Genomic DNA, 22,924 nt, shown 5'->3' on the forward strand with positions numbered 1-22,924 from the left:
ATATATATATATATATATATATATATATATATATATATATATATATATATTAGTACTAGAAAGTTTCATGTTTGGATTGAACAAGCCATATTTTGGTGGTGGAGAATTCACTTGTTGCTTATTGTTTTTCTTGGAAAAATGCAGGTGAAGAAGTTGCATGAGGAAGGAAAGGTGAATGTGATGGTGGATAAGGATCTAAGAGGTAAGTTCGACAGAGTTGAGTTGGAGGAAATGGTCCAGGTGGCCCTGTTATGCACTCAATTCAATCCTTCTCACCGACCCAAAATGTCTGAAGTATTAAAAATGTTGGAAGGCGATGGGTTAGCTGAGAAATGGGAAGCGTCGCAGCACATGGATGCGCCAAGATACCAGCGAGCGTGCGAGAATCCCCCCCCTCAACGGTACTCAGACTATATAGAAGAGTCTTCTCTGATAGTAGAAGCCATGGAGCTTTCAGGCCCCAGATGACAGCCTTCATTTCCTTTCTTGTGTAATTCGGTGTTACGTAGAAAAAATGTGATGGGTTGGCGTTGATAGTGTTGGTGTGTAATTCTTGTGTAAAAAGAAAACAAGAGGAGGAAGAGTAATGCATGGTGTTTGCTTTTTTGAATGTAGATGAGGTATGAGGAGGTGCAGGGATAGCAGTTCTTCGCTGTACACGTTTCCCTCGTTTCCGTTTGGGAAACCGTTCGAAAATAGAAACCAACACCCTCAACCTTAAAAACTCCACTTTTGTCTCCACCATTAGTTTTTTCACTCCATAAAAGCCTCCCCCCTCCCCCCTCCCCCATTCAACGTACGCCCCGCCCCCCTCACCCAGGCCATGGACCCCAGGAAACTTGGCTTCCCGGGCCAGATTTTGTCGCCGAGGAGACGAGTTGTCCCTGGATTTGGTCTTGGCATTAGCATTTTTCTTATTTTTCTTGGCTTTCTTTTGCTTTATATATCCTCTCATGGAAAACATTTCTTCCCTGTTTCTTACCGCTCCACTCCCGTTGATTCACTCTTTTCTTCCTGGTGTTTCTCCTTTTCATCTCCGTCCTTCTCTGATTTAACTTCTAAATCTTCCAAGTTCCGGACCCATGCTGCTCCCACGCGACCCGCTCTGCCAATTCCTCCCCAAATGGCGTCGCCCTCCAATCATACGCTCAACACCAATGGGAGCTTTAAACTCAATGCCCATCCGCCAAATGGGTCGGGAACTGGAAATGGATCCACTTCCACCCGAGGAAAGTTGGGCCCTGGGAAGAAAAATGAAGAGAGAACCCTGAGTAACTCCACTTCTTTGAAAAACGATACTACTCTATATCAGGAGGAGGATATTCATTCTTCCAATGCTAACGACAAGAATGCGTCAGAAGGAAATGGTGGAAGAAATTCAAGCGAGAGAATTCAAATTACCAACAACTCTCAACCGATGGGCGCATCAAATGACAGCTTCGATGAGAAATGTGATATCTTTGATGGTAGATGGGTGAGGGACGATTCGAAGCCATATTATCCTCCAGGTTCTTGCCCTTACATTGATAGAGACTTTGACTGTCATCTTAATAGGAGGCCAGATGAAGGATATGTCAAATGGAGATGGCAGCCAAATGGGTGCAACATTCCAAGGTATTTCTTTAATCGAATCCCCTGGCCCTGGCCCTGGCCCTGGACCTTCAATTACTTTCATGAATATGCTTGCTCTTCTTGATGTTCTGCTGATTAGAACGATCCATTGTCTGGTGAATGAATGAATGAAAAATTAGGAGGATTCTCCTTTACGATGCTTCTCCTCAGCAATACATTTGAGTTTATAAACCTCTTTCCTAATATCCCTTTTGGACTCTGGTGCTTTCAGTCTGAACGCAACACATTTTCTAGAATTATTGAGGGGAAGAAATCTGGTGTTTGTTGGGGACTCATTGAATAGGAACATGTGGGAGTCTCTGGTGTGCATTCTTCGTCATAGTATTGCCGACAAGGAAAGAGTGTATGAGATATCTGGAAGGACAGACTTCAAGAAGAAGGGCTTCTACGCCTTCCGGTTTGAGGCAAGTTTCAAACCATGTTTCTTCAGTTTGTGATGTTTTCGACTCATCTTTCTTTTGTTTTGTTGTATGTGCAGGACTTTAATTGTTCCGTGGATTTTGTTAGTTCTCCATTCCTTGTTAGGGAATCTACATTCGAGAGAGACAACGAAACGATGGAGACATTAAGATTGGATGAAATGGATGAGACGACCGAAATGTACCGTGATGCGGACGTTCTAGTGTTTAATACAGGCCATTGGTGGACTCATGAGAAAACCTCTAGGGGGTACGTATTGTAGGGATCATCATCTTGGCTGGATCCAAGGTTTTGAGGGTTTTGTGGTGAAGTGTTGTGTTTCCCTCCTGTTTTGCAGGGAAAACTATTACCAAGAAGGCAACCATTTGCACCCGAGACTGAAGGTGTTGGAAGCGTTTAAGAGGGCTCTCACCACTTGGGGTCAATGGATAGACAACAACGTTGATGGAAATCGAACTCTGGTTTTCTTCAGAGGGTATTCATATTCGCACTTCAGGTATGTATCAAAGAATTGGAGGTGTGTGTTTGAAAATGTGTGTTTGAAAAATGTGTGTGTTGGCAGTGGTGGGCAGTGGAACTCGGGAGGACAATGCGACAATGAAACGGAGCCGATATATGAGGAAGCATACTTGGGGAAGTACCCAAAGAAAATGAGGGCTCTGGAGTATGTGATGGGGGAGATGAAAACGCGGACGTCCTACTTAAACATCACCAGGATGACTCATTATCGGAAGGATGCGCACCCTTCCATTTATAGAATGGAATACAAGACGGAGGAAGAAAGACGTGCGAGTGTGGGGGTTCAAGATTGCAGCCATTGGTGCTTGCCCGGGGTACCCGACACATGGAACGAGCTGCTTTATGTGTCTCTCATAAGGATGGCCAGCAAAGTTTGGAGAGACTAACCTCCAACATTTGCAGATCACCACCGTTTCCTTTTCTTTTTTTGTTTCCCATCCATTCTTTTGGTCATTCGTGTATTTTTGTTGGGTTTTGGGGTAAAGGTGTATGTATCAAATGGTTGTTTAATGGTTTTAGGTTGGTTCTGAGCAACATGATCATGCCTGCCTGCCTGCCTGCCTGCCTGCCTGTCCATGTTGAGGAAATTACAGGCTGCTGACTCATAGATTGCCGTGCAAATGTAGAGGAACAAGCATCGTACTTGTAATTCTATAATAGAACTTCAAATATTTCTTTCTAATTTTCGAAAATAATTTAGGAAAATCATGCCAGGTAAGTAGTTGTTGAATCACAGCACTTCATAAATGTAACTCAACTCCCATAAACTAGGAAGCATCACTTAATTTAGAGATTACATAAATAAAAAGAATTATGCATTTATTATTATTTTTGCACATAGAATTAAATCTTTTGAAAGTAAAACTGAAAAAGAAAAAAAGAGAAGAATTACCCATTTGGCTCATTTTTTTTAATTTTTTTTATTTTACCCAGAAACAAACATCGCCCACTGCTTCCTCTTCTTCTCTCTACAGATCATTTATTTATATACTTTTGATGGCGGCGGAGGATATGTACGGCATGCGCCCCACTACTCCCGATTTCTCCTCTTCCTCCTTGGTTTCACCGGACAACCTTATCCTTCCCCTCCACTTTCAGAGCTCGGTTTCGTCCACAAACTTCCCTATGTTGGGATCCCATGAATTAGTTTCCGAACCCGAACCACCTTCCATCCCTCCACATTTTTCCATCAGCGTCATCAAGGCCAAAGTTGTGTCTCACCCTACATATCCTCGCTTATATTGACTGCCACAAGGTGATCCAACCACTCCTTTTCCTCAACCAATCCAATTTCTTCTCTCGGCTTTGGGTTTTGAAATTAATTTGTTTTGGGGTCAGGTTGGAGCTCCTCCGGAGGCACCCAGCTTGCTGGAGGAACTCGGGCAAGAAAAGGAGAGTCGTAAACAAAACGCAATGTCCACGTGCTTCGGGGGCGATCCGGAGCTGGACGAGTTCATGGTAATTGTGGTCCCTCCTCTCATTCAATTTGGGCATGCTTTGCGTTGTATTCATTCAATTCATTATCTGTGTCCGGATAGGAAGCGTACTGCGACATGCTGGTCCAGTATAAATCACACCTCTCAACCCATTTTAATGAAGCCTCCTCCTTCTTCAATACCATTCTGCTCCAGCTTACCAACCTCTGTGCTGCTGCCATATCCTACGGTATCATGTCCACCACAAAATTAAGCTACTTACCGCTTACTTTTGTGAACCATGTTTTTTGTTTGTGAACAATCCTCCCAGGAAGCCGATAAGATTGCGCTGGCAGAGGCAACGGGACTACACCCCAACCAAGTTAACAATTGGTTTATTAATCAACGAAAGCGGCACTGGAAACCTTCTCAAATTATGGGTACCTTCTCGCATTCTGGATAATCATGTGCCTCAACAATCTTACGCTGCGCTGGAGTGCTGAGAATGAGGTCCAATTGCCTTTCATATCACTCCCTCTCCTAAGCCAATATAGTTTAGCATATATCTCCATTGCATTTCTCTCTCTTCTATATTTCTTATTCCATCAACCTTGATTATGGGAGTGTTAATCAAACTTCTACACCTTTCTTGTGTGTTTAATCAAAATCATATTCGTTGGGAAGCTCTCCGGTAGAAGAAGAAAACATAGATGAACCGATGTCACATTTGAATAAAGTAGGTAGATAGTGTGGTGGTCGTATAACAAGATATATACAAAATGCCCATTCTAAATTTTAAATCTTGGTTTCAATACTAGGAATGAGATTCCATCTGGTTTGGTAACGCCTTCTTTTCTATCAACACCCCACCATGATTGATCCATGTATTATCGAAGCGGTTTAGAGAACCCAACTTGCTTAGTGCCACAAACATACTATGAAGAGAGAAGGATGTGACTCTCCCATCGAGAGAAGCAAAGCGGCGATCCTCAATAGGCACTCATCCAACCACGTGTGGGCCAATATAAAAGAGTGTCATTATGCGACCGAAGAGGACAGTGCGTCATCCAATACACCAGACATAACCAAGATAGAGACAATGAGTAGATATAAATCACATATGAGCTTGTTGAAGGGTTGGGTAGAGTCTCAAGCCTTAACCTCGAAAGTCGAGGTTCAAAAGGGATTTGGGCATGTGATTTTGGAGCTAAGTCCATCCATATGAAATATGAATGCTCGCCAAATTTGGTGTCAATCAGACATCGAACAGACACTCCACAACACCGTATAACTATTCGCTAAAATCACGTCTACTCTAAGAGAATTGGAAATGTCTCAAAATGTTCTATATGGGAGACATGGTGTCAACTCTCCACCACCCCCAAATCCTGTGGCCTAAGCGAGCTACCCTGTGGCATATGCGTGTGTCATAGTGAGGGCAAACGTGGCGTGACGAGTATCTCGAGCGACTTCCTTTGAAAGGAATTTTTCAAGGACAGTATCGGGCGGCACGGGTGTGTCGGTATTGCACCTCAGCCCGCATGTCGAAGGTTGAATTATACACTCGTTATCTGGTAAGGTATCCATAAATGACATGACATGGGCACGGAGGGCCAATGCCTTAATAGAACCTGGATGGATGGATGTTTGGGATGTCTCGATAAAATGAGCGACAGATGGGCCCATTCTCGATGACATGGTCGATAGAGTTATGATGGTCAACGATACCCCGAGACTTGGGATGGCGTCAAGATATATGATTCATGTCGATTGGAAACCAAGTTGATAAGATGAGATGCGGTGGTGCATTGAGAGACTCTAGCCTCGAGGCAAGGTCGAGTCGAATGACTTAGTCTAGTGTAGAGGCAATTTAGTTGTGTCGTAGACGATTAAACATGCACGCACAGGCGGTATGTATGGTTGAACAAGCTTGGATCTCGCACAAGCGATGTTCGGTTGGCGAAGACAAACCTCACCTAGGAATCGATGAAGCTACAAAGCAGGGGCAAAAAATATAGATAGCGCTTGATTCTCCTTATGACTGGTCGTGTGTCAAGATCACGACGCCTCAAGTAAGACCGTGACAAATAGCATCGAAAGCTTATTGAAGGCAAAAAGCCCTTTTGGTTGATTCAAGACGTTCACCACTAAATCCACTGTTTTCTTATTTGGCGATTAGTTTTCTTGATGTAACGCAAAAAAAGGATATCTTCTTTTAATAATTTAAGTATATATTCATTCAATAATTTATAAATTATTTTAGAGGGCCACATAAACAGAGGCTCGGCCAAGGCACTTGAGAACCGCCATTTATTCCCTCTTTTTAATTATTTTTCTACTTGTTGGTAAACGTGAACTGGATAAGTTGGATTCGGGTGGGCAGATGGCATATGCAGCCAACTCAAATCTGCTGCCATATAATTCTCCGGCCATCTGCAATCGCATGGCTTCCTCCCTTCCGCTCCAACTCCGTCTTCCTCTTCCAACCAATCCGCCTTTTCTGCGTCACCGCCCGATTCAATGCGCTGCCGACCGCCAGGCATTGTTCAACCGTATTGCGCCTGTCTATGATAACGTCCGCTTACTTTTTTTTTTTTTTTTCCTTCCCCACTCCATGCCTTCCTATTTACTTTTCCCCTCTTGAACCTTTACTCTTCTTTGTGCTTCGAATTTAGTTGAATGACTTACTCAGTTTGGGTCAGCATCGTATTTGGAAACGAATGGCCGTCTCGTGGAGCGGGTATGCAATGTTCTCGTTTTCTGATGCGGAATTACCTTATCTCTTCTTCTTCTCTTCTTTTGAGCTTTCGAACATTTGGGAACAGTGCAAAGGCAGGAGACTGCGTGTTGGATATATGCTGTGGAAGCGGAGATTTGGCGTTCCTCGTATCTGAGAGAGTTGGATACGATGGCAAAGTAACCCGACGGCAACACCCCAGTTGGATTATGTGCCTATTTTGATGACCATAGATATCTGATCATCAAATTCTTTGGTGTTAATTCGCAGGTGACGGGTCTTGATTTCTCACAAGAGCAGCTAAGTATTGCTTCTTCCCGTCAAAATTCGCTCTCCAAACCCTGCTATAACAACATTGAGTAAGCATTAGTGAACTTGAACAATAAATATGATAGCCTGTACTCCACTCAGTGTTTGTCTTATACAAATCGAACTATGACCATTGGGTGTTGCTGCAGTAAGAATTACAATTTTTGCCTTTTGTAATTGCTTTTGGAATTATCAACCTGATACCGCTGCTGCCAAAATGAAGGTGGGTGGAAGGTGATGCACTTAATCTGCCATTCTCTGACGGCACTTTCGACGCCATTACAATGGGCTATGGTCTGCGGAATGTGGTGGATAAACGGAAAGCTTTGGAGGAGATGCTTAGAGTACTGAAACAAGGTCATTTGCTGTATATTTTCTGTTCTTGGAGTGTGGATTTATCACTGTGATTCAACTCCAACGAATGATCTCTCTTAATTCCTTCTTGGATTCTTGGATTCTTGGATTCTTGGATTGTGGATTTGCATACATGTTTCTTGATTGAGAAATCAATTGGTCTTTCCAGGTAGTAAGATATCAATTCTCGACTTTAACAAGACTACACAACCGATTACTGCTGCCATTCAGGTACTTTTATGTAAAGGCTCGGTTTTTGCTGTGTGGTGCACACTGCACACTTCAAATTTAGTGAGTCTCTACTCGTTATGCTTGGTTCATATGAACTTCCTCTATGCAAGGAATGGATGATCAACAACATTGTAGTCCCAGTGGCATCTGGTTACGGCCTTGCTGAGGATTATAAATATCTGTCTAAATCCATCAATGAATTTTCAACAGGCAGGCTCTCTCTCTCTCTCTCGATTGACCGGACAACCGCTTTTATTAGTTGTTCCGTAAACAAAAGCCTCCACTATTTTTTTTTTCTTAATATAATTATGTATTTTGGATCTTCCTTCAGTGTTACTCGCTGACTAAACTCGTTTTTATACAGGAAAGGAATTGGAAGAACTTGCTTTAGAAGTTGGGTTTTCTACCTCTAGACATTATGAAATTAGTGGAGGTCTCATGGGAAATTTAGTGGCATCACGTTGATTGTTATTAATGTTTTGTCATAGTTCATTTTTCTTGATCTTAGTTCAAATTTCTTGAACTGAGCTCTTTGTGACTTGTGAGAATATGGTGTGTGGCTTCACGTCTTTTATGCATCAAGTTCTGTGACATTTTCATTGGAGCTCTGTTTCATGCAAGTTTAAGCAACAAAAAGTATATAATTGCAATAGATGCCCCATATTTGGTTTCTAATCAATGTATAAGGTTCTGCCGGCAACTTGTCAATGCAATTGAGTTTTCAGTGTATGCATGCATATACGAGGAATGTAATAAGTTGTAGGCCTCATAACGAAATCATTTAAATTCTAATACTTTTATCACTGTAGTATTATTAAGGACATCATAACTCTACCATGTTCCTGATTTGATACAATGAAGATTTTGAATTATACACTTTCGGTAGAGTACAAAGCCTATTTTTACCACTCTTGGTAATAATGAACATTGAAGCTTGATCAAGTTGATGTATACATAATGGAGTTTTGAGAAGCTAATGTCTTGAAGCCAAAATCAAATCGTGTGTTAATATTCTGCTCAACTGGCCTTTTGGAACATTTGGTCTTTATGGTGCATAAGAGACACCATTACACGAGGAATGCAAGCCAGTTCCCATTCTTGGGGATCTTTTTGTGTTGGGGGCATTTGGGTGAGAAAGGTGGAAGGGTTCCTGAGCTCATGGTGGTTATCTTGGATGAAAAGAACTATGGCTGACTGTGGCAGTTGAATAAGAGCCCTCTGTAATAGAACAATATTGCGAGTCCTTGCATGAGCCATCAAGTTCCATGGTCATCTCATCCATGAAAGGCGGTTTGGTGGGTGGAGGAAGGTGCTCTTCCTCCTCCATGGTCAGCATTCGTAGTACCTTTGACATTGTTGGTCGAAGAGATGGAACCTCCTGAATGCATAAGAGCCCTATGTGCACCACTCTCAATACCTCGTCCTTTACTTTTTTGTTGTAGTGATTCCGAAGATTTAGATTTGAATCAAATAGCCTCTCAACCGTGCCTGCTTGGAAATGTCTCCACATCTATTTTACCATGTGGCAGCGCAAGAGAGATGCCATATTTTTGTTAGTAGAATTTGACATTCAAGGAAGGATATGAAAAGGTTTCATAGAACTTACAGCAGTGACAAGACTTTCGATATTTCCCGAGACTTGGATGCCACTGTATTGGAATCCTGTAACTATTTCTAACAAAAGCACCCCAAAGCTATAGACGTCGACCTTTTCTGTTAGCTGACCATAAGCTAGATACTCCGGAGCCATATATCCTCTGTTAGATACACAAGAAAGGAAGGGGAATGTTAATGGCACTACAAATCTTCTCTTAGCTTTCAGATAATGAACGATGTGTTCAAATTAACAGGAGGGAATGTTATTTATGAGAAAACATACAGAGTTCCTGCAATGGCGGTGCTAATATGACTCTTGTTCTCTTGGAAAGACCTTGCTAATCCAAAATCTGCTATTTTTGCTTGAAGCTTTAGATCGAGCAAAATATTACTCGCCTTTATATCCCTGTGTATGATTTTGTTCTCTGGATTTTCATGTAGATATATTAAACCTTCAACCGTGCCAATGATGATGTTATATCTCTTATCCCAATCAAGAGCTTTGCTGTTATTGGCACCTGTGTAAATTTTTTAGCAGCATGTTAAGGGGAGATCTTTGAATTGCTGAAATCATAAGTATTTTGAGCGCTGCAGTATCTACCAAAAATGAAGCGATCGAGACTCTTGTTTGGCAGGAATTCATAAACAAGTAGGCTTTCAGGTCCAGAACAACTGCATCCAAGCAACCTAACCAGATTTTTATGTTCGACACTGCTGATCATGTTGACTTCATTGAAGAAATCTGCTGCTCTATGTCTGTTATCAAAGAAGAATCTCTTGACAGCAATCTCTCTTCCATCAGGTAGAGTTCCCTGCGATGCATGGGAATGAATAGTAAATGATGTGTTGTTAGTCATAATTGGAGATTGCAGGGCCTGTCAAGATGGAGAGGAAGAAGAACTACCCTATAAACAGAGCCAAACCCCCCTTGTCCAATCTTGTTATCGAGGCTGAAATTGTTGGTAGCTTTTTCAAGGGTTGAGTACTTGAAGTTCAAATTACTATCTTGAAGAGTTTTCGCCAACTTCTTCACATCAGCTGAACCTCCTAACGTGTCAAACATAGCATTCGAAGAAAAAGAATGTCAATTAATCTCCCCAAGGAGTGGTCACCACGATGAAACCTTCAGACTTCATATTTTACCTTTCCTTTTATTTTGAATGTATCTGCGCCGCCAGATAAAAGTACCGATCACCGCTACGATTATCATAACAACAACAGAACTCAAAATTGAAATGATGACCCCCGCAGTTATTGTCCCACCTACAGACAAAGCAGGTTGCAATTTATCAGGCAATTTTGAGAAAGGCTGTGTTTGAGTATATCTTTGATGTCCTTATTGGGAAAGGATCAGTTTTACCTTTGGAACTATCTTTGATGTCCTTATTGAGAAAGTCTGTGTTTGAGTATCTCATGAAGCAGCCTGTGTACAATGCTCGCCCTTCCAATCGAGGTAAACACTGCTGCAGCATCGAGGCAGAAGCAATTTTCAAACACGAGCTGCAAGAGCTGTGGCTCAAACTTCTCCAGCACTGACCCAGAGCATACACGGCAGACTCCTTCGCCATCCCGGCCACAGCCACTTGAGCTTTTGCAAAGCCTTTGTTGCTTGGTGCACCGTTGACCACTTGCATCACCGCATCCCTGGCTGCTTGTCTATAGTTGGGGTCATTTTGGGTAAGGTTCCCGCAAACTGCAGTGTCTTCGGGTCCTTTGTATTCGTCAAAAAAGCTATAGTTTTCGAATCTCAAGAAGCAGCCATCGATGAATGCACGGCCACCGTTGAAAGGGAAGCACTGGGGAATCACCGTACGTGCTTGAGAATGACACAGCACACATTCGTGGGATGAGAGATCTTCATGGCATTGGGCAAGCCCATAGCTGGCATCAGGTCCCATTCCTGTACCCGCCGTTCCAAATCCCGAAGTTGTGATTTGTTGTCTTACTTTTTCCATTGAACCAAAAAAATTTGGAACGTACGCCGTGGTGTTGTGCTCTAGTTCTTTCCCGCAAATCACTTTCACAGTTTGATCTCTTGGCTTTCCCACAGCCGAAGTTAGGTGTAGCAGAAGAATAGCGAGGACTGAAAATAGGACATATTTGCAAGCAGAAACAAGGTGGATCGCCATTGAATCTGGGGTTCCGTTTGTCTGCTTGATTCTGAATAAGGAGGCTGCTGCCGCCGCCGACGACGAAGAAGGTCGGGAAGCTGCGGAATGGGTGACAGCTTGCGCGAAAGGGGGCTACGAAATATACAAGTTAAAATATATCTGTTGAAAATGAGAAGCGATGTAACAGGAGTGGATGATAGTAATTGACAAGAAGTCAAGGTCCGGAAGGAGGAGGAGGAGGAGAAGGAGGAGAAGGAGAAAGCGAGTGTGGCGTTTTCCGTTTAAAATAGACCGAGTTGCTGACCGTGTCTATTTTAACATCTTCTGTTCAGTCAGCCTTAGAAAATTCAACAACGGCGGCTTCCTCCGTTTCTTCTCCCGCAAACAATTATCTTGTTGACGGTTGATGATTTTTAGTTCCCTCCACAAAAATCTGATCTTTCATTGTTACGAGTCGTCGAGAATGGTTCAAAGAAATGTGTCCCCTCCCCTGTCTGTGGCTCACTTTGCATTGCCGTCGAGAAAAGGCAAAATATTGAAGCCAGAAGTCTGGGGATGTTCTAGAATATGAAAAGAAGTCATTTGCTACCTTAATTTGGGTACCACCGAGATGGGTGAGGAGGGATTGGATTGTAATTGTAGGACTGAATACTTTCAGTCTGATAATTGGATTATACGCAGTATTAGTGTACACAAATATAGCAAACCCCACTTCCTCCTTCACCACGTCTACACATTTCTTCATGAACCGAGCTCTAATTCCTTTCCAGTTTTTACAATTACAATTACAACTACAACTACAACTACAATTACCATTACAATTACAACTACCTGGGATGAAATGAACTATGGGTGACGCTAGCAGCCGTGGAAGAAGCTTCCGTGACGTTGTAGTGGGATGGGGCGTCGCTGGTGTCGTTCAGTTCCATTGTCCTCTCGTCCATGAAAGGTGGGTTGGTCGGCGCTGGAAGTTTGTCTTCCTTCTTCATCAGCATCTGCAGTACCTTTGACATTGTGGGTCGCAGTGATGCAGTCTCCTGAGTGCACAGAAGTCCTATGTGCACCACTCTCAACATCTCCTCTTTTATGCTCCCACCTCCCTCCTTCTCATCAACCATCAGGTTCGGGTCGTATATCCCTTCCACTGTTCCCGATTCAAAATGCTTCCATGTCTGTTTCCCCACATCAATCATATTTATCACTCTCCTTTCTTTCTTTGTAATATACAACTACCATGAAACAACGAACAGAAGAAGAGCTACTTACAATGAGTACTATGCTTTCCAAGTAGTCCGAGGTTTTGCTCCTACTGTTTTGAATCCCAGTGATGGTCTCCAGCAAAACCACCCCAAAACTGTAGACATCAGCCTTTTCTGTTAGCTGGCCATGAGCCAAGTACTCTGGCGCCATATACCCCCTGTGGATTCCCGAACAGTAGAAGCAACAACCAATGTTAAATCACTTTTGTTTTGTGTTGTTTTATTTGATACTTATTCCTTGTTCTTCAAGAGAAATTACGTACAAGGTTCCGGCAATGGCAGTGCTGATGTGGCTCACATCTTCTTCAAAGGATCTAGCCAATCCAAAATCAGCAATTTTAGCTCGAAACTTTGAGTCAAGCAAGATGTTACTAGCCTTGATGTCTCGGTGAATGATCTTGGTTTTCGAGTTCTCGTGCAGGTAAGCCAAACCTTCAACTGTTCCCACGATAATATCGAATCTCTTCTCCCAATTGAGTGATCTGCCTCTGTCTCGATCTGTAAGGTTTTGAAACCAATCAGAAGAGGTGTTTATAAATAAGGGTTCAAGTGGATGCTTAATGAAATGAACATTTCAACGTATACCAAAAATGAAGCGGTCGAGACTCTTGTTGGGAAGGAATTCATAGACGAGCAGACTTTCAGGTCCAGAACAACTACAGCCAAGCAACCTTACTAAATTTTTGTGCTCCACACTACTAATTATGTTAACTTCATTGTAGAAGTCTGCTGCTCTATGTTTGTTATTGAAGAAAAGCCTCTTCACAGCTATCTCTCTTCCGTCCGACAGAACTCCCTGTATCAACGTATACAGAAGAGGAAGGAAGGGATGATGAAATCTCAGTGTTTGAGCTTATTAAGCTAATTGCATGTTTGAAGGTTACAATAAGAAGAAGACTGGCCTTATAAACAGTGCCAAATCCTCCTTGTCCAAGCATGTTAGCCTCAGCAAAACATTCTGTTGCCTTTTCAAGGGTAGAGTACTTGAAATTCAAGCTGCTATTGTTGAGTGTTTTCATCATCTTGTTTGCATCATTTGAACCTTTCAATACATATGGCAATCAAGTGAACATCAAGTAGAAAAGAAGAACTTATTTTCAACAAGTAGAAAAGCGGTGTTTTAAATATACCTTTTCGTTTCATCTTTACATATCTGTTATTCCAGATGTAGATTCCAATCACCACACCAGCGACCAAAACAGCAATCGTGCTTACCACTGAGATTACAATTGCTATAATGTTGCCTGCAGAGATCGTCCGTAGTAAATTCAAGTAAGAAGCTAGTAGTGGTGGCGTATAATACAACACCAATTTTCATTCATACCTCTGGACCTTGCAGCTCGAGCTTCCCTATTTAGGAAGTCAACGCTAGAGTATCTGATGAAGCAGCCAGTGTTGAGGGCCCTTGCTTCGGACTGAGGCAAGCATTTGAGGACAGAAGCAGAGGCGTTTTGCAAACAGGAAGTGCAGGAGCTGCGTTTCAAATTCTTCCAGCACTGAGCCAACAGGTAGACCGAGAGATTGGAGGTTCCAGGGACAGGCACTTCAACTCTGGCATACCCTCCATTGTTGGGTGCAATGTCAACTGCTCGGCCCACAGCCTGCCTGGCCGACTGCCCAAAAAGGGAGTTGCTAGTAATGGAGGTGTTGCCGCACACAGCCCTGTCCAGAGGCCCCTTATATTCGTTATAAAAGCTGTAGTTCTCAGCCCTCATGAAGCAGCCATCCAGGAAAATTCGGCCACCATTGGAAGGAAAACACTGAGGCAGGACAGTACGGGCTTCGGCATAACATAACACACAATCCATCGGCGACAAATCTCCGTAACATTGAGCGAGGCCGTAGTTGGCGTCCGGCCCCTTCCCTGCCAGTGCCACTCCAAAACCACCAGTTCGCATTTGATCGCTGATTATTTGCATGGTGGCAACGAAGTTTGGCACAAAAGCCGTTGTATTATGCTCTAACACGGTGGAACAAAATATGTTCACCGTTTGGGATCTGGGGTTAGCCAGTGTGGACGTGGTCTGAAGCAAGAAAAGAGCGGTGATGAAAATGATGAAGAAGCCATATGTGGGAAGCAGTGGCGATGCAGTGTTCATTGGCAGCTTCCTTCCGTGTGTGTGCTACGAATTCAAGGGATGTATATGCAGCAAGAAGAGATGAAGAGACGTGAGAATTATATAGTATATGCAGAAGGGAAGAGAAAACAAAAAACAGAAACGCCCATATTCACATCATATCATATCATGTGAGCACTTCAAAATGGAAAAGAAACCAAACATGAAGTCTACCTAATTTGTTTGGTTCCAAATATTCATATTCTCTTCTGTTCTTTATGGTATTCTGTGGAAGTCAACTCAACTCGGTTTCAAGTCAATAGATTCTCTTTTCAGAGTGGAAAAAAAATAATAAAAATAAAGGGAAGAGAAAAGAAAAGAAAAAGATTATGTGATTAAAAGGAGACGCGTTGTGATCATTGAATCAACCACTTAATTGTGGCTTCACCTCCAAGTCTTAGTGGGTTGGATCAATACTCCATAATTCCCTTCATGCTTCCTCCTCTGAAATATCGTTTTAATTAACCTTATATCTGATACTTTTTTTTTCTTTTCTTTTCTTTTCTTTTTTTATAATCAAGATTAACACAAGATTCATAGAGGGAAGAGTAATATAAACAAAAAAGAAACGATTAAAAAATTGTGCAGTTAAAAGTTGGATGCGCAGACTAATGAGAACACAGGCACTGTAATGGAATGGTGAGGCCCCAAACCCACCACTTATGGAGCATTAAAAGGAGTGATAGATAATACAAATGATGAGTAGAAAATGATGGAAATGGCGAAATTTCATAAATATAAAGAGAGAAAAAAGAAGAAGAAGGATGGGAAGTATGAGTACCAGAGATATGCAAATAGGGTGATTTCAGAGCTCCCCCAAAAACAATTATTGGATGTTACTATTTCAAACCCAATTCCACATAAACTGATACTCAAACTCCAAACAAAAAAGAACTATTTTACCTTTCAAACTCACTGGCTTTTTTAGTAAAACTATAAGAACTATTTCTATGTTATAACACTTTTTCCGCTTCAAGATATTGCAAAAATCATTCTACAATTATCCTATTGCTATTGCTATTGCTATTGCTATTGCTATTGCTACAACTATTGCTACAACTATTGCTACAACTATTGCTACAACTATTGCTACAACTATTGCTACAACTAAACCAAATCTATAACATGCACATCAAAAAATGGTTATACATAATTTTAATTAGTAAAAGCGAGAAAAAAGGAGTGTACCATACAGAAGCGGTTGGTTGGGATAGGAAGTGCATACGCAACGCATGGGATGCCAAGCAATCGCTACTCTGAAGGGTAAGACCCACGAAACCAAACTATCTGTTACAGTTTTAGACCAAACAAAACACACCAATCAAATTCAGTATATAAGACTACGTTCCTGTAATCAATGGCTCAAACCCATCTTTTCAATTCAAGGAATACCACCTCCCTGTGTCTTGGAATCCAGGCGCAGACACACACACACACACACACGCCTCGGATTGCAGGGATTGAGCAAGTCTTTTGCTTTTTAAGATTAAAAAAATAATAATAAATAAATAGTAAAAAGAATGGGTTTCCGAAGCCGTTTCTGGTGTGGTTGTTTGTTGTTGGTAGCCACGGCGGGTATGTGGCAGGGCGGGCAGGGGCAGGAGCGAGAGCTTCTAAGTCTGAATATGGGAGACCTGTGCGGAAAGGCAAACTACCCGGTTTTGTGTCGATCTATGGTGAAGGGTCTGAGTAACCCATCTGTAGCCTTAGAATCCGCCATCAGGCAGTTGATGTTGCAAACAAAAATGGCGAGGACTACAGCCAGGAGGCTGAGGAAGTCACCGGGCATGGAGGTATGCTCCGAGACTTACCAAGACGCCTTCAGCAACCTCAAGACATGCCTTTCAACCCTCAAAACCGGAGACAAACCTACCCTCAACATCAACCTCTCTGCAGCTTTGACCGACTACGTCACCTGCGACGATGCCGTGGCCGAGAGAGGCAGCACTTCTCCCGTAACCCGAACAAACCTTACACTCCGCCAAATGGCCACCAACTGTTTGTACTTGTCTAGTTTGATTGGCGTTCGCTGAAACATTTGTTTGGAATTGTGTGCGCCTTGGGTTACAGTTTTAGTTTAAGATTATTTTTATTTTATTATTATTTTTTTTTCAAATTCTAGTTTTCATTAATAAGAAAAGGTGGGGATAGAGCATGCAGAAGTGGCCTGGTTTTTCCCCTTCTGCCGTTTCTTTTCTTTTATCTCTCTCTTTTCTATCCTCTTCCCTATGCTTTTTATTCATTCATATTCGACAAAACCTACTATTCGGATGTTCCATCCATATCCAACGTTGTCCCCGAAACATAAACCTGACATACATACATATACATTACTCATTTGGGACAATTCTGACAGCAACTTACAGTCCGAACACACTGTCGTTTTTGTTGCTCCCAAATAAATGGATTGAGATATAGTTGGTTAGGAGGGATTTAAGGAAGGATTTAGGATGTAATAAAGAAGGTGGTGACAGAAAGAACATCTAGGAAACTGTGAAAAGCTAACAACTTTGGAGACCACAGAATGGGAATGCAATTCCCTTCTGCCCTCAGAACCAAAGTAAGGAATAACAACACCACATATTGCCACCCCCTTTAATCATCTTCCGCACAAGAAAGCTAAAGTTTCAGGCCTTGTACTGGAGACTGGGAACACACATACACTCTCTCTGTTTAAAGTAAAAGAAAAAAGAAACAAAGGAGAATCCAGCATGATTTCCATCACTACCCCAACCAACTACTTCATTTCATCCCTTTTTCTAATCTCCCTCATTAAACCACTTTCTTCATCCTCTTCCCCAACGCCTCTTCCTCATAAACCAACAACCTCCCCCCATATCTTTCACTATTCTTAAACGATCATCCTTTGGCCTTCTCTCAACAACAATGCTGGGCCCTGCATTTCTATGGACATGAAACACCCTTCCAACACTTGACACACCGCCTAAGCATGGCCTTCGCCTGCTTCTTCAACACTCCCCAGACCATTGCCATTCTTGTGCCGCTGCTTTTGCTTCTTCTTGCTTTCACAATAACTCCGGTGTACCCATCTCATATTCCCGCCACCAACCAGACTTTCCATCCCCAACAGGAATTGAACAAGTTGAAGATGATAAGGGCTCATCTGGATAAGGTCAACAAGCCTGCAGTCCACACAATTCAGGTTACTAATAACTTAATACACTACTCTGTTTCACTTCCTCCTCTGTTCACTAAAAAAACAGGACGTTTTTATTTTGGGAATGCAGAGTCCTGACGGGGATCTCATTGATTGTGTTTTATCTCACCACCAACCAGCATTTGACCATCCAAACTTGAAGGCCCAAAAACCCTTGGTAACCGCTTACTTCCATTGCCACCCAAATTCAAGGTTCAACTGGTTCAGCCTTGAAAGGAAAGTGAATGTGAATGTAATGTTGTGTCTAAATTTGCAGGATCCACCAGAGAGACCAGAAGGACATAAGCCGCCTAGGACGGAGATAGGGAGCTTCCAATTATGGAGCATGAATGGGGAAACTTGCCCGGAAGGAACAGTTCCAATAAGAAGAACAACGGAGGAAGACATACTCAGAGCTACCTCTTTTCAGATGTTTGGAAGAAAAGTAAGAAGATGGGTTAGGAGAGAAACAAGCGGCGACGGGCATGAGGTACGATTCCCAACAAAATTAAAAGAATCCTCGTCAATTTCTTTATCTTTGAACATCAAACTCTCGTTCTTTCTCTGACAAATGTCCTTTGTTTTTTTTTTTTCAACTTTTGGTTCTTTTTCCAGCACGCTGTGGGGTATGTGACCGGCAATCACTACTTCGGTGCAAAAGCAAGCATCAACGTGTGGGCACCTCGAGTCGCCGATCAATATGAATTCAGCTTATCGCAAATGTGGGTCATCTCCGGCTCTTTTGGCGACGATCTCAACACCATCGAAGCCGGTTGGCAGGCATGTCTGTGTCTTAAGTCCTTAACTTCTCCCTCTATCTTACTTTTGTCTTCATCTCAGTTAGCTAAAGATTGGGCCGACAAAGCATGTGACTAAAGTGCCATACTATGCTCTTTTTCCATTTAAAGGATTGATACCGATGGTTTTGAAATTTTGGATCCGCAGGTTAGTCCAGAACTGTACGGAGACAATTACCCAAGATTCTTTACTTACTGGACGGTGAGATACCCAACAAAAGGCTAGGTTTTGTATTGCTTTCTTGTTCATTCATTTACGCAAAAAAAGAATTGTGGGGTTGAGATTTGACATTGAGATGAATTGCAACAGTCGGACGCATACCAAGCAACCGGATGTTACAATCTGCTATGCTCGGGGTTTGTCCAAACAAATAACAAAGTTGCCATTGGGGCCACAATATCTCCGACGTCTTCGTTGGATGGCGGTCAATTCGACATCAGCTTGATGGTTTGGAAGGTGGGATTGGACATAATGATGCTAAGGTAGTTGTCCCAATTTGGTAGGCGTTTGATTAACATTTTGGGGGGTGTAGGATCCGAAGCATGGAAACTGGTGGCTGGAATTGGGAGCGGGAGTACTGGTGGGATACTGGCCGTCCTTCTTATTCACGCATCTGCAACAGCATGCAACCATGGTGCAGTTCGGGGGAGAGGTGGTGAATTCAAGCCCCTCCGGATTCCACACCAGCACGGAGATGGGGAGTGGGCGTTTCGGCGGGGAGGGATTCGGAAAAGCTTCCTACTTCCGGAACCTGCAGGTGGTGGATTGGGACAACAGCTTGGTTCCATTGACAAACCTGATGGTATTGGCGGATCATCCGGAGTGCTACGATATTGAAGCAGGGATGAACACCGATTGGGGCAACTACTTTTACTACGGTGGACCTGGCCGAAACCAGAGGTGTACCTGACAGAAATGTTCCTGTTCTTTTTGTTATATCACATCCCCTTCTATTACAAGTATATAATTGTAAATTTTGGTTCACCATTTATACTATAATAGGAATATCAGCACTTTAGACATTGCAGTGTTATGTGTAGTAATGAAAGGTTAGATTATTATTAATAAATAAAGTACTGGAATTTGAAAAGATATATTATGTTTGTACCCAAGTTAAGATTATATAAACAAAACTAATTACACCCTCTTTCCCAACGGAAAACCCAACCCACTAATTTTACAGAGGAAGGAAGGAGTAATACATAAATAACAATAACAATAATAATAATGAGGAGGAGGTGGGTGTGCAGGGCACATAGATGAAACACGTGGAGGTGGAGCGGGCCCAACATCTCCGAAACGCCCTTCTCTGGGTGTGTTTTGATTGGCTCATATTAATATATTTTATTTGGTGGTATAAGAGGGCAGGAAAGGAGGGAGCAGGAGGAAAGGAGGGAGCAGGACAGGAGGGAGCAGGAAAGGAGGGAGCAGGACAGGAGGGAGCAGGACATTCCCCATATATTTGCTGCTTCTGCGGGGTCACTCACATTCGACCACATTTCCAGAAGAGTCTTCTTCCTGCCCCTCCTTTCTTTCCTTCTTTCCTTCTTTCTCTCTTCTTTCTTGGGTTGAAGAAGAAGGCTCTCCTCTATTCTGCTTTTTCCTTTTCGATTCAAATCAAGGGCATAACCATAATCATGATTACCCTCTGGATTCATGCTCTGCTTTTGACGGAGTTATTCTTGAGCTCTCTTGTCCATTTGGTGTATGCGTTCTACATTTTTAGCACAGCCGTGGCGGGGGATCTCTCCCAATTCCTCTTCTCCCCTTCCCCCAAAGTTGCCGTCCATCAGGGATTCCCTGCAACCACAATACCCAATCCCCACACTCTCCCTCCCATTGTCTTAGTCCATGGAATTTTTGGTTTTGGCCAAGGAGTAAGCCTTCATTCCTCTCTTTTCCTTTTCTGCGTTTCCCTTTCTTTTCTTTCTCCCTCATTGATTATGCCTCCCTTCCATTTCCGCAGAGATTGGGATCTTTATCCTACTTTGCGGGGGCCGAGAAGAAAGACGATAGGGTGCTTGTCCCTGATCTAGGATCCTTAACCAGCATTTATGATAGGTCACTCAATCTTCCACCCATTTCATTCCTTTTTCCCTTTCCGCTTCTCATTCCCAACCCTTTTCGTTGTCCTTTGTCAGGGCTCGCGAATTGTTCTATTATCTCAAAGGCGGACGAGTCGATTATGGGGAAGAACACAGCAACGCCTATGGCCACTCCCAATTTGGGCGACTTTATGAACCAGGTTTCATATCATATTTAACTCCCTTCTACAACCTACATTATTGCCTCAAAACAATTGCTTCTATAGCACTAGCAGCCCGGCAGCCCTTATCTTCTGATCCGAAATGGTATTTGCAGGACACTATCCTCAATGGGATGAAGACCATCCTATTCACTTTGTTGGCCATTCTGCCGGAGCGCAGGTCATTCGAGTACTCCAGCAAATGCTCGCCGACAAGGTTAGGGAAATATAGAGTTTAATGGTTGTCGATAATAACACGTCTCTGAAACCTACTTATTGGTTCAGGCATTCAAGGGGTATGAGAATACCAATGCAAACTGGGTAATAAGCATGACGTCCTTATCAGGAGTATTCAATGGGACTACCAGGACCTACTTGGATGGGATGCAGTAAGTTCCTTGACCACTTTCATCTTTTCCACCAACATAACTTCTACTTCATTTTTTTTTATCAACTGTCATATGTTTTTGAAGCTTGTGGCCCAAAAAAGTTTCCTGTCTGTCGCTATTGTGGCCCAAAAATGTGTTTCGACTGTTTAGAATAGTCACAGATTAGCACCTGACGTAATATTTTGATGTTGTTAACAGCCAATATGATCAAACTAATCCAATAAACCATTTTAGCCCCTTTCATGTCAACTTGTTCCAGGCCGGAAGATGGGAGATCAATGAAGTCTATATCCCTGCTGCAGTTCTGCCGCCTGGGCGTTATAGTATATGATTGGATTGACATTCCCTGGTTGAGAGCATATTATAACTTTGGGTTTGATCATTTCAACATGTCGTGGAAGAAAATGGGTATTTGGGGTCTTCTTCATTGCCTCATGGGAAATTCGGGTCCGTTTGCGTCTGGAGACTGGATCCTCCCTGATCTTACCATACAGGGCTCCATCCATCTCAACAACCAATTACAGACCTTTCCTAATACATACTATTTTAACTATGTAACCAAATGTACTAGGAAGATCTTAGGGATCACGATTCCATCAAGCATATTTAGAATCCATCCCTTGTTTTTTATTAGAGTTCTGCAGATGAGCCAATGGCGCCACCCTTCCGATGTCGCGCCACCTTACAAAGACTACAGGTGTGTGAACAAATAAGTAGCATGAAAACCCCTTCAACTTTCGTTTTGATTTATGAAAGAGATCATGCATCAGGGCAGCAGAATATAATGGTAGTGGTGCTTGTGCAGAGATGAAGATTGGCAAGACAACGATGGTGCGCTTAACACCATATCCATGACTCACCCACGTTTTCCAGTTGAGCATCCAAGTCGTCATGTTGTAAACGATTCAGATTGTAAACCCCTCGAACCTGGCATCTGGTAAGTTGAAACATCTCAAATTCCTTACCATTTTCCGTATCTTTATTTGAAACCCAGTTGACAGTCTGGGATGTAGATGTTTAAAGAGGTTTGTATCAAATCATATACACTTTGTCTTGAAATGCATTCCCGGTCATCTAGAACTTAAGAAGAGACATATTATCATATGCTGCCATCTTCTACTACTGCCAGAAGACGCATTCGAAGTGTTACTCTTTTTTGCGTGGAAATTTGAACACTCGGGTTGAATCTTAATGTCAGGTTTGATTGAAACTGCAGGTACTACAAGATCATTGAAGGTGATCACATAATGTTCATAGTGAATCGGGAGAGAGCAGGAGTTCAATTTGATCTCATATATGATGGCATTTTTGAACGTTGTAGAAAACATGTGTTCAGGAAGAACCCTCCAACCTTGCCCAACGAAGCTCACGCATAGGCGCTCTTACTGGTGATCGCAATAGCACTACAGAGTCTACAGCTAGGGAATTCCAACAAAAACTCATTTGCCTCTTCCTGTAGTTAACCCCCCCTTCTTTTTCCCCTTTCATGTAAATAAAAATTTGTTTTCCTCATTTTCCTTCCCTGGGCCCATCAATTTGCAGTACCAGCCTGAGCTTCTCAAGAGCTCAAAAAAAAAAAAAAAAAAAAAAAAAAAAAAAAAAAAAAAAAAAAAAAAAAAAAAAAAGAAACAGAAT

General features: G+C 42.5%; 8 protein-coding genes and 1 pseudogene across 10 annotated transcripts in view; 7 read left to right on the top strand and 2 right to left on the bottom strand.

The window, feature by feature from the left end:
• The window catches only part of LOC111496521 (protein NSP-INTERACTING KINASE 3-like), a 4,261-nt gene extending 3,651 nt beyond the window's left edge, over nt 1-610 (top strand). The window contains exon 11 of the mRNA XM_023146990.1: nt 145-610. Within this exon, the coding sequence (XP_023002758.1) occupies nt 145-468 (324 nt within the window). The 3' untranslated portion in view covers nt 469-610. The remainder of the gene's footprint in view (nt 1-144) is intronic.
• A 123-nt stretch (nt 611-733) lies between these two features.
• Nucleotides 734-3,263, top strand: LOC111496522 (protein trichome birefringence-like 2). Its single transcript, XM_023146991.1, has 5 exons — nt 734-1,614; nt 1,844-2,036; nt 2,111-2,301; nt 2,390-2,548; nt 2,615-3,263. Exons 1-5 carry the CDS (start codon nt 824-826, stop codon nt 2,955-2,957), a joined length of 1,677 nt encoding a protein of 558 aa, XP_023002759.1. The 5' UTR covers nt 734-823; the 3' UTR covers nt 2,958-3,263.
• A 244-nt stretch (nt 3,264-3,507) lies between these two features.
• LOC111496526 lies at nt 3,508-4,606 on the top strand (annotated as a pseudogene).
• Nucleotides 4,607-6,163: 1,557 nt separating this feature from the next.
• LOC111496525 (2-phytyl-1,4-beta-naphthoquinone methyltransferase, chloroplastic-like) lies at nt 6,164-8,296 on the top strand. Its single transcript, XM_023146995.1, has 8 exons — nt 6,164-6,561; nt 6,662-6,726; nt 6,812-6,902; nt 6,994-7,082; nt 7,256-7,389; nt 7,556-7,617; nt 7,728-7,827; nt 7,982-8,296. Exons 1-8 carry the CDS (start codon nt 6,370-6,372, stop codon nt 8,080-8,082), a joined length of 834 nt encoding a protein of 277 aa, XP_023002763.1. The 5' UTR covers nt 6,164-6,369; the 3' UTR covers nt 8,083-8,296.
• A 106-nt stretch (nt 8,297-8,402) lies between these two features.
• LOC111496520 (cysteine-rich receptor-like protein kinase 2) lies at nt 8,403-11,721 on the bottom strand. The gene is made up of 7 exons (XM_023146989.1): nt 10,574-11,721; nt 10,357-10,476; nt 10,118-10,260; nt 9,815-10,025; nt 9,497-9,731; nt 9,224-9,374; nt 8,403-9,127 (listed from the first exon to the last, which is right to left on the bottom strand). The coding sequence occupies exons 1-7, from the start codon at nt 11,340-11,342 to the stop codon at nt 8,783-8,785; spliced, it is 1,974 nt and encodes a 657-aa protein (XP_023002757.1). The 5' UTR covers nt 11,343-11,721; the 3' UTR covers nt 8,403-8,782.
• A 230-nt stretch (nt 11,722-11,951) lies between these two features.
• On the bottom strand, nt 11,952-16,105 carry LOC111496519 (cysteine-rich receptor-like protein kinase 2). Of its 2 annotated transcripts, XM_023146986.1 has the most exons (10): nt 15,894-16,105; nt 13,908-14,706; nt 13,714-13,827; nt 13,486-13,625; nt 13,169-13,379; nt 12,847-13,081; nt 12,591-12,741; nt 12,153-12,496; nt 12,054-12,115; nt 11,952-12,006 (listed from the first exon to the last, which is right to left on the bottom strand). In XM_023146986.1, the coding sequence occupies exons 1-10, from the start codon at nt 15,921-15,923 to the stop codon at nt 11,996-11,998; spliced, it is 2,097 nt and encodes a 698-aa protein (XP_023002754.1). In that variant the 5' UTR covers nt 15,924-16,105; the 3' UTR covers nt 11,952-11,995. The 2 variants fall into 2 exon arrangements, with proteins under 2 accessions (XP_023002754.1, XP_023002755.1); XM_023146987.1 differs by lacking the exon at nt 11,952-12,006 and having other exon boundaries at nt 12,052-12,115; nt 12,146-12,496.
• On the top strand, nt 12,527-22,807 carry LOC111496523 (lipase-like). 2 transcript variants are annotated; one of them, XM_023146993.1, is made up of 9 exons: nt 12,527-12,542; nt 20,166-20,532; nt 20,622-20,716; nt 20,797-20,900; nt 21,017-21,117; nt 21,186-21,289; nt 21,549-21,986; nt 22,095-22,226; nt 22,506-22,807. In XM_023146993.1, exons 2-9 carry the CDS (start codon nt 20,293-20,295, stop codon nt 22,663-22,665), a joined length of 1,374 nt encoding a protein of 457 aa, XP_023002761.1. In that variant the 5' UTR covers nt 12,527-12,542; nt 20,166-20,292; the 3' UTR covers nt 22,666-22,807. The 2 variants fall into 2 exon arrangements, with proteins under 2 accessions (XP_023002761.1, XP_023002760.1); XM_023146992.1 differs by lacking the exon at nt 12,527-12,542 and having other exon boundaries at nt 20,026-20,532.
• Nucleotides 16,123-16,795, top strand: LOC111496527 (pectinesterase 3-like). Its single transcript, XM_023146997.1, has one exon. The coding sequence runs from the start codon at nt 16,221-16,223 to the stop codon at nt 16,731-16,733; it is 513 nt and encodes a 170-aa protein (XP_023002765.1). The 5' UTR covers nt 16,123-16,220; the 3' UTR covers nt 16,734-16,795.
• On the top strand, nt 16,998-19,682 carry LOC111496524. Its single transcript, XM_023146994.1, has 7 exons — nt 16,998-17,863; nt 17,949-18,035; nt 18,135-18,347; nt 18,473-18,637; nt 18,803-18,856; nt 18,965-19,111; nt 19,188-19,682. Exons 1-7 carry the CDS (start codon nt 17,651-17,653, stop codon nt 19,563-19,565), a joined length of 1,257 nt encoding a protein of 418 aa, XP_023002762.1. The 5' UTR covers nt 16,998-17,650; the 3' UTR covers nt 19,566-19,682.
• Nucleotides 22,808-22,924: the final 117 nt, after the last annotated feature.

This window comes from Cucurbita maxima, unplaced genomic scaffold (genome assembly GCF_002738345.1).
Source record: "Cucurbita maxima cultivar Rimu unplaced genomic scaffold, Cmax_1.0 Cma_Scf00022, whole genome shotgun sequence".
In the NCBI taxonomy this organism is placed as follows: Eukaryota; Viridiplantae; Streptophyta; class Magnoliopsida; order Cucurbitales; family Cucurbitaceae; genus Cucurbita; species Cucurbita maxima.

Bases quoted from the DNA above. Each gene is read 5' to 3' on its own strand.
- LOC111496520 (XM_023146989.1), bottom strand. From the start codon at position 11,342: ATGGCGATCCACCTTGTTTCTGCTTGCAAATATGTCCTATTTTCAGTC. The intron at 10,261-10,356 runs GTAAAATATGAA...TTGACACGTTAG, and splicing joins CATTCAAAATAAAAGGAAAG to GAGGTTCAGCTGATGTGAAG. The intron at 9,732-9,814 runs GTAGATACTGCA...AAATTTACACAG, and splicing joins TCTCGATCGCTTCATTTTTG to GTGCCAATAACAGCAAAGCT.
- LOC111496527 (XM_023146997.1), top strand. From the start codon at position 16,221: ATGGGTTTCCGAAGCCGTTTCTGGTGTGGTTGTTTGTTGTTGGTAGCC.
- LOC111496523 (XM_023146993.1), top strand. From the start codon at position 20,293: ATGATTACCCTCTGGATTCATGCTCTGCTTTTGACGGAGTTATTCTTG. The intron at 21,118-21,185 runs GTTAGGGAAATA...TTATTGGTTCAG, and splicing joins AGCAAATGCTCGCCGACAAG to GCATTCAAGGGGTATGAGAA. The intron at 21,987-22,094 runs GTGTGTGAACAA...GTGCTTGTGCAG, and splicing joins CCACCTTACAAAGACTACAG to AGATGAAGATTGGCAAGACA.
- LOC111496519 (XM_023146986.1), bottom strand. From the start codon at position 15,923: ATGCACTTCCTATCCCAACCAACCGCTTCT. The intron at 12,497-12,590 runs GTAAGTAGCTCT...GTGGGGAAACAG, and splicing joins TGGAAAGCATAGTACTCATT to ACATGGAAGCATTTTGAATC. The intron at 12,116-12,152 runs GTTGTAATTGTA...TTGTAGTTGTAG, and splicing joins AGTTCATTTCATCCCAGGTA to TTGTAATTGTAATTGTAAAA.
- LOC111496525 (XM_023146995.1), top strand. From the start codon at position 6,370: ATGGCATATGCAGCCAACTCAAATCTGCTGCCATATAATTCTCCGGCC. The intron at 7,083-7,255 runs GTAAGCATTAGT...GCCAAAATGAAG, and splicing joins CCCTGCTATAACAACATTGA to GTGGGTGGAAGGTGATGCAC. The intron at 7,828-7,981 runs GCAGGCTCTCTC...GTTTTTATACAG, and splicing joins CATCAATGAATTTTCAACAG to GAAAGGAATTGGAAGAACTT.
- LOC111496522 (XM_023146991.1), top strand. From the start codon at position 824: ATGGACCCCAGGAAACTTGGCTTCCCGGGCCAGATTTTGTCGCCGAGG. The intron at 2,302-2,389 runs GTACGTATTGTA...CCTGTTTTGCAG, and splicing joins CATGAGAAAACCTCTAGGGG to GGAAAACTATTACCAAGAAG. The intron at 2,549-2,614 runs GTATGTATCAAA...GTGTGTTGGCAG, and splicing joins TATTCATATTCGCACTTCAG to TGGTGGGCAGTGGAACTCGG.
- LOC111496524 (XM_023146994.1), top strand. From the start codon at position 17,651: ATGGCCTTCGCCTGCTTCTTCAACACTCCCCAGACCATTGCCATTCTT. The intron at 17,864-17,948 runs GTTACTAATAAC...TTGGGAATGCAG, and splicing joins CTGCAGTCCACACAATTCAG to AGTCCTGACGGGGATCTCAT. The intron at 18,857-18,964 runs GTGAGATACCCA...GAATTGCAACAG, and splicing joins GATTCTTTACTTACTGGACG to TCGGACGCATACCAAGCAAC.